Source organism: Quercus suber, unplaced genomic scaffold, assembly GCF_002906115.3.
Source record: "Quercus suber isolate HL8 unplaced genomic scaffold, Cork oak 2.0 scaffold_73, whole genome shotgun sequence".
Classification (NCBI taxonomy): Eukaryota; Viridiplantae; Streptophyta; class Magnoliopsida; order Fagales; family Fagaceae; genus Quercus; species Quercus suber.
The window spans coordinates 1,467,897-1,475,958 of NW_027069538.1; the positions used below are offsets into that span (position 1 = coordinate 1,467,897).

At 31.9% G+C, this 8,062-nt stretch overlaps 1 protein-coding gene across 1 annotated transcript; it reads right to left on the bottom strand.

Annotated features, from left to right (window-relative positions):
• Positions 1 to 316: 316 nt before the first annotated feature.
• On the bottom strand, positions 317 to 2,151 carry LOC111984969 (RING-H2 finger protein ATL54). Its single transcript, XM_024016584.2, has 2 exons — positions 887 to 2,151; positions 317 to 617 (listed from the first exon to the last, which is right to left on the bottom strand). The coding sequence occupies exons 1-2, from the start codon at positions 1,851 to 1,853 to the stop codon at positions 589 to 591; spliced, it is 996 nt and encodes a 331-aa protein (XP_023872352.1). The 5' UTR covers positions 1,854 to 2,151; the 3' UTR covers positions 317 to 588.
• Between the last annotated feature and the right edge of the window lie 5,911 nt (positions 2,152 to 8,062).

Genomic DNA, 8,062 nt, shown 5'->3' on the forward strand with positions numbered 1-8,062 from the left:
ACACTTTTTTATTGGATAATTTTTTTTGAGAAACAGAAAGAGACATTGGATAATAAGTGTGAAGTCACAACAAATTATTTCCTCTAAGATGTAAGGGTGGAACCGGCAATATCCCTATATTTGATGCTACAAACTAGGGAACGAAAATTGTGGCCAATTTTTCATCCTAGGATGAAGCAATTGTGCTTGTGGGCTCTAGAATTGTTCTCATTGTCAAAGAACATAGATAAAGATGTTCAGTTTCTTGTAAAAGATATTGAGAATGAGATTAATATACTGCTAATGGCACGAACCACAACAATACACCAATAAAACATAACAAAAAAAAGAGTATATATGCATATATTGATAATAACTCTACAAACCCCTTTATCTTTGAATGGATGAAGGGTCCGAAATGCATTCTCAAAAAAGAAAAAATATATATATTTTTAGGCACAGCCAAAATCCAATGGTTTATCCCTTTGCAGAAACATAGCCAAGTAAATTGAATGGCAAAGTAATTAGTGCTTGCAAGTGGAGGTGATACCTTTGCCTTTTGAGGCATAATTCTGTCCTGCGATATTCACACTTCGTGATACAAAAAGACTACTCCAGCTCCACTTCAGAACTTGAAACTGCAGCACAAAAACGAAAACTTATTCGTTTAAAGTGGACAATTCGTCCTGGAACTCATCTATATTTTCTTATAGCTTCGGTAGTAGGAGAAGAATTGGTACACCCCCAACTTATTACAAGAGTAGAATTGAATTCAAGCTCTTGCTATATCTTGAGGACCAAAACCTCCCACCACTGCAAAACGATCTTTTCATAGAAACAGGCCTAATATGCAGAAAATTTTCAATTGAAGAATGACCCATCAATCTAGGCATGCTTGAGAACCTACCATCTTGCTTTGGTACAATATCTAACTGTGAATTTTCAGCATCTTCAATTTCAATAACCAAGCTCCCTTCTGAAATAGACCTTATTACTTGTATACCATTATCCATTGAATCATCACCAAGTGCCTGAAAATCATTATTCCCACTACAATTCACAGCCTCTTTTGATGTTCTTTCACCATTAACCTCTAGTAATTCGCTTTCATCAGTTATTCCAGCCGGGTTCTCAGAGATGTCGCCATCATTCCCAGAGTTCATCATAGTGGTCTCTTGGTTTCTGTCCAAATTGTTAGCATGCTGATCCACTGAACCCAGATGACTAACAAGGTCTAAACTGACAGTATCACTCACAATTATATTGGCACGGCATAGAGGACAGTTTGTATGAGACCTCAACCAAGTGTCAATGCAACGTATATGAAAGGCATGGCTACACTTAGGCAAGAGTCTAAGTGTTTCATCTTCTTGAAACTCATTCAAACACACAGAACACTCGGTCCCTTCAATCAAACCCTCGTCTTTCTTGTACTTACAAACCGCAATCGAGCTTATAATAGACTGTTGTAAACCAACGGTGGTGATGAACCATATAGGATGATCAACATGATTCTCATCAAGAAAATCTTCATCTGTACCGTCTGATTGAGAGGATGTACGTCCATTATTTCTTCGGCTACACCAACTTGGACAAGACCTTACTATTAGAACATAGTAACTAATAAGAACAAGAAGGCCGACTAAGACAGAAAGGGAGATAATAAGGACGGTTGAGAAGTGGTGGCTTAAGAATTTTGAGCTATGAGAGGCTGTGAGAGATGGTGGTGGAGGTGGTGGTGGTGAGAAATAGCTATAGTCTGGGAAAGGTGGGTCGCAGATATAAGGGCAAGTTAGGTCACAATTAACTTCGCAGTTTGAGGATGGGCTTGTTGCAGTGAGTGTAGGGAAGAGTATTCTATAATTTCTAGCCATTGAAGGAGATTAAAAAAAAAAGCGAGTCAAGAGAGGCAGAAAGAGAAGCAAGATACATGAATGAGTGGCTCTTTGAAGAGAGAGGTGTTTAGCTTTTGTTTGAATTGGAAGGGACGAAATGGAAGACGTTAAGAAAGTTAACATGTCTCTTTCAGAGGTTTAGTGGGGGATTTTGATTTGTTTTCTGTGTTTGGTGATTGACACCAAGTTAAACCCTCTGCCTCACCATGGTTTCGTATAGGTGTTATAGTGTATTAATTCCTCCAATTAGCTCCATTCGGCATGGACCACATATAAGGTAGACACAGGTAGGGAAAGTTGAGGGAGTAGAAAGAAACACAAGTATATATGGGCGGATAATTGTTATCTCACACCTATTTAGGGTGCGGACTTAGGATTTCAAACTAAGGGGCTGGAACATAAAAAAATTCAAATTCAAATAGTATTATCTATATAGTACTAACAAAATATCAACAAAGATAAATATACAAAATTATTGTTTTTTAATTTAAAATGTAAACATCTACCAATAAAACCAAAATAATACAAAATAATATTATTTCTTAAGAGCATCAGTTGTTGCAAAAAACAAAATAATAAATAATTTTCACAAATCAAAACTTACTTTTGCTATTTTAATATAGCATTTAAAATGTTTCGTACAATAGTGTTTTTGGTATTTGGTATTCTAAATATTATATATTTATTATTTAGAATACTTGATGCTAGTACTCTAATATTGGGCTAACTAAGATTTTTTATTTTTTATTTTAAAGTTTTGTTTTTATTAAGTTTTTGAATTTGATAGTTTCTAGTTGGACTAGGCTAATTAAAATGGAAGGAGTCTAAAATTTTTGGAAGAGAGAAGCGTGACTCTAGAAATAAATAAAAAAATATAACCAATAAAAAAAAAAAAAAATGTTATCTTTGTTCTTTGGTGTAGGGGAACACAATTTTTTTTTCCTTCTTTTTCTTTGGGCATTGGGGCCCGGGCCCCCTTGGGTCTGTCCCTTCACCTGTTGATGCGTGCTCCTTACTTATAACGTTTATAGTTTAACTTTCAATGTTCACAAGATTAATTGATGTGTATGTTCAAAATGTTAAATGAATCAATGACCTATCCGAGGTGGGTTGAAGTTATATATTATATGAGTGGAGTTTTTTTTTTTTTTTTTTTTTTTTCTTCGTGAGAAACTTATATAAGTTGAGTTGAAGTTATGTTTTGTACGTACATTTAAAAATTTGCATAACTCAACATTTTTAAGTGAATTTTTACCAATCAATCGTTGGATTATACACTTTCTCTTTATTCTCTTTACATTTGTAAAATTTAAAGATGATTAAAAATCAAAACCATCTCATATTATATATATATATATTTTTTTAATTACAAATAAAACAAGAAATTATTGATCAAAGAATAACTAACATTAGATTATAAAATAATGAATTCATGCAATCTAATAATAAGATATTAAAATAATAATCTAATAAAAAAAACTTATTTAATGGTGTGACTTTCATAAATGTGTGTGTTACAACTGTGTTACGCTTAGTTTAATTTTAGTAAAACTCACACTACTTAATAATTCAAGTATTCTACACTAAAGAAAATATGTCAGTCAATACCGTGAAATCATAGATTTTCTCCATGCTCACGTTGAATTTCATATCAGAATTCTATTTACTCTTTTAGTCCATAAAGTCATGCACTTTATTAGTGTATTTGAAAAAAATGAAAAATTAAAATTTTGATTGCAATCAAGATCTTTTTGCACCTAAGTTTTGTTCTTACTTTATAAGCATTGCATCTATATATTTCACCTCGAATTCTATTAACTATTTGTGTGTACTTCTTCGCCCAAAAAAAAAAATCCTATTTGGGTGTACTTCTATGTTAGTTGAGTTGATCAATAAAATAAGTACAATTTTTTTTTACAAATATAATTTGGACTCATTACCCATGCATGATTAGTTTTAAATTGAACTGGTCAACTAGACAACCACCAAACTGGTCCACATATCAAAATTAATATACATGTTAAAAAAAATTAAAAAAATAAAAAAATAAAATAAAATAAAAAGACCTCCTGCAAATCTATGAATATTTAGTTTTACATCTCGGATTGGCAAAGATTTTATAACGTCTATATAATCAATACAAATTAGGGTATAAGGACAATAGATAGATCATAAATGCATATGTCATAGTTTTTCTAACAAAAATTATAAATTTTTTCCATTGTATTTACTATTTTGTTATATTTCCCTTCAAGTATATAAATAACCTGGCGTATATAACCAAGGTAAATGATAAATTTTTACTGGCATTTTTTTTTTCCAAAAAAATTTATTGAATTGTGATTTATGGTTTCCCTCCCTCCACTCCCATCCCTCTTTGTTCAAAAATTAATATAAGCTTAATTTTTTGATTCAATACAAATTAAACCCCCAACGTTTACTTTTCTTTCTCTCTTTTCCTTTACGTATACTATATTACATATTCTTTTTTTTTTTTTATGGGACATATCTTTTCAATGTTTTCATTTTAGTCTCACAATTCTTGGTTCCAAGTCCTAATCATGACGACTACATTCTATCCTGAAGTCGGTATGTTCTCACTTCATGAATAATAAAATTTGCCAAAAGCAATCACGTACACTTTTGTTTTTTTGAGAAGAAAAAAACCAGTCACACTTTAGGATAAGTAATAATCCAGAGAAGGACCTCATAGCTGCCGGGCAGAAGTTATTCTTATAGATAAAACACAATTGTGGGCCAATGAGGGTGGTGGTGGGACCTAATTATATTCTTCTAGTTTCATCTTAATGGAAAGTTCAAAAAAAAAATCATCTTAGGAAAGTGCTAGCAAACATAGTACTTTAAATTTCATGTAATTTCCTTCTTAAAAAAAATTAAGGGTTGTGTTAACGGGTACTGTCTGTAAGGTGCTAGTTAACAACAATTTTTTGGCAATTTTTGGCAATAACAGTAGTTTTTTTGACAACTTTTCTCCTTTTTTTTTTTTTTTAATTTTTAAGTGAGACACATATAAGAAAATCTTCACAAGTACCGCACGGTACTTATTAACATTTCTCAAAAATTAAAAATTTGTATGTAAATTTTTTAAGAAGAGGTTATTTACTTATTGGTGGGTAGGAAAATGTCACTTTCTTATGAACTCTAGGCTGGCTTTAATTTTATTTTATATAAGTTCATCGTTTCAAAAAAATTGACAACTTTTTCTATAATTATTGACTTGGATTGATGTGATTTGTGAATAACAAAGATGGTGTTGAATTTAAGAAATTGTCTAGTGGTAATGACATCTTATGATACTTCATGTTTGTAATTCGAACCTTACTTTACATTCTCTCTTTCTTATTATTTACTTATCTAAAAAAGAATTACGTTAATGATGAGTACATATGAAAATGATGCTAATCACAACTTATTACCTAGTAAGTTATGAAAAAGTTTTGTGCTTAGCAATTTTTAATATTTTTTTGGTTCTTTATATATATGCAACTTATATTTTTTTGGGTCATGCAGTCAAATAAAAGTAAACAATATACGCCCACAAATAAGTGGCCCAATCTTGAATAATGGGCTTAGAAAGAGTAAACAATGTACGAGCACAACCAATTGGCCCAATCTTGAATAGTGGGCTTCTAAGAGTAAATACTGTATGCCCACAACCAATTGGCCCAATCTTGAATAGTGGGCTTATAGATCTGGATTGCTAAATAAACTAAATTATAGTTTTGATTAAATATGGAGTTGATTGCATTTTGATCCTTAGATTATTAAAGGTTCTAGATTAATCTTTAATTTTTATTTTGAACAATTTTCACCATATAAATTAGTAACGTAACTCATCTTAACATTTATCAAATCATCAATTTAGATGAAAGGATTATATTACGACAAATTAAATTTTTTAGAATTTTAATCTTCATAATTAAAAGCTGAAAATAAAATTTAGTAACCATGGTGGACCTAAGCCATATTTTAAGGACCAAAAATATAGTTTAGTTTAAGACTATCAAATCATTTGATTTTGAGTAGATCTACTGAAACAAAAAATCTCAGCATTCACTTTTATAAGACTGGAAAGAAAAAAAGAGATTAAATTATAAATTACACCTTCTAAATTTGATATACTTTCAATTGAATACTTGTTCAGGCTTCAAATTAGCCTTTTCATCTAATTATATCCAATCTTGGTGTTAGTTTTAGCACATTTCACTTTTCAAGACAATGTTATTTTGGTAGCTGGGCTTAAACGTATGCGTTCAACGATTTAAAAGGCTGAATTTGATAGCATTTGATATTTGATAACAATGCCAAGAGCTGAGCTTTGTTTCTGTTTGACTTAGTCTATAGCATTAGGTCCTAGGAAAAGAATGGATTTGTCCTGAATTCTTCTCTGAATCCGATCATTAATTAATTTACATTACCAATCCAATATATTTTATTTTCAGATAAAAGATTGTTCTATAAAGTGTTTCCACGAATATACATTTGCGACTTCTGTTTTTTAAGTCAAGTCGTTAATTGTGACGATGTTATTTAGATAAGCATGAACCACGTTGGCAGCCAAAAGTGCAAAGATACATATAGTATATGACCTTACTCGGTTTTTTTTTTTTTTTTCCTTTTAATTTTCTATGCTGATGCTTCATGACTAAATTAGTGTGAAGGTAATAAGAAAATTCGAAGAAAACTACATGTGAGATACGTTTTTTGACCTTTGTGTACACTTTAGGCCTCCATATATAATTTAACATTCAACATAAATGACATACAACTTTCATATGGTGCCAAGACTTGAAGTTAAGAGGAGCAACTCTGCTATTCACTGTGTGTGGCGGCTTTAATCTTTGACTCTATTACTTTATCATTACGGATTTTTGTTTAAAACTTTTTAAAGGGTCACTACATGTGAGATACGTTTTCTGACCTTTGTGCACACTTTAGGCCTCCATATATAATTTAACATTCAACGTAAATGACATACAACTTTCATATGGTGCCAAGACTTGAAGTTAGGGGGAGCGGCTCTATTACTCATTGTGTGCGGCGGCTCTAACCTTTGACTCTATTATTTTATCACAAAGGATTTTTGTTTAAAACTTTTTAAAGGGTCAAGTTGTTTGTTTTGAGTAAAATAAGTTGATTGGGCTTAATTTTTTTAGTTTTATTATTGGTAATTTTTGTTGTTGGGCAAATTTTTTTTAGGCTTGTATATTTTGTTTTAGGTTTAATCTATTAGTTTTTTATTGTCTTTAAAAGGTGAAAAATGCTAAAACTACAAAATTTTTACAAATTGCTAATGTTTTTTTTTTTTGAGAAATACAAATTGCTAATGTGGTGAAAGGTTATTGGTAAGTAAAAGAGTAATGCAGATGTGCGAACTAATAAGAATTTGCTATCTCAATTGTTTGTAAAAATGTTGTAAAAAAGTTTGTGGCTATAATATTACTATTAAAAGAATTGATGGTGATGATGCTACAAAATTATACTACCTCAAATTGTCCATATGGCTCGTCTATAGAAAGAGAAGAAAGATAAGAAGAGTGAGCATAGCTAAGTTGTGTCGTCCTTTCTTTGGGAATGGACGAGTAATGTCTCATCCGCCACAAAGGACGGACGAGTAACGCTTCCTCGTCCGCCACAAAGGACGGACGAGCAAAGCATGGCCGTGTCATGGCTCGACCACCCTTAAATTAGGGATAGACGAGCCAAGCGCCCTTAACCAAAAAGGATGGAAACCTCCATTGCTCGTAAAGAGGCATCGGTTCAGATGAAACGACGTCTAAAAGAAGTTACCTCCGATTTTGATGAACTCCTTAACAATAGGAGCGGTTATCAGAGCCAATAACCGTTCCACGCACTATATAAATGTAATCCTGCGTAAAAGGTAAGGGCATTGAGACACTTTCTGGACTTTTGATCTAGAGAAGGAAGAAAACACTTACATATTTTTCCTCTCCATAAAAGCCTTCTAACTTCATCATCGGAGGGTTATAGGCCGGCCTCCACCGGTCTTCGCTCTGATTGGTTTTGGTTTTACAGGACCCAGTTCTCAGAATTGACGAAGTCTGAAGATTTCTAACCCACTGATCTTCCAGGAACATCAGATGGCATTAATTTTTTATTACTATAAAATTATTAATATAAAATATATATAAATAAAATAAAAGATT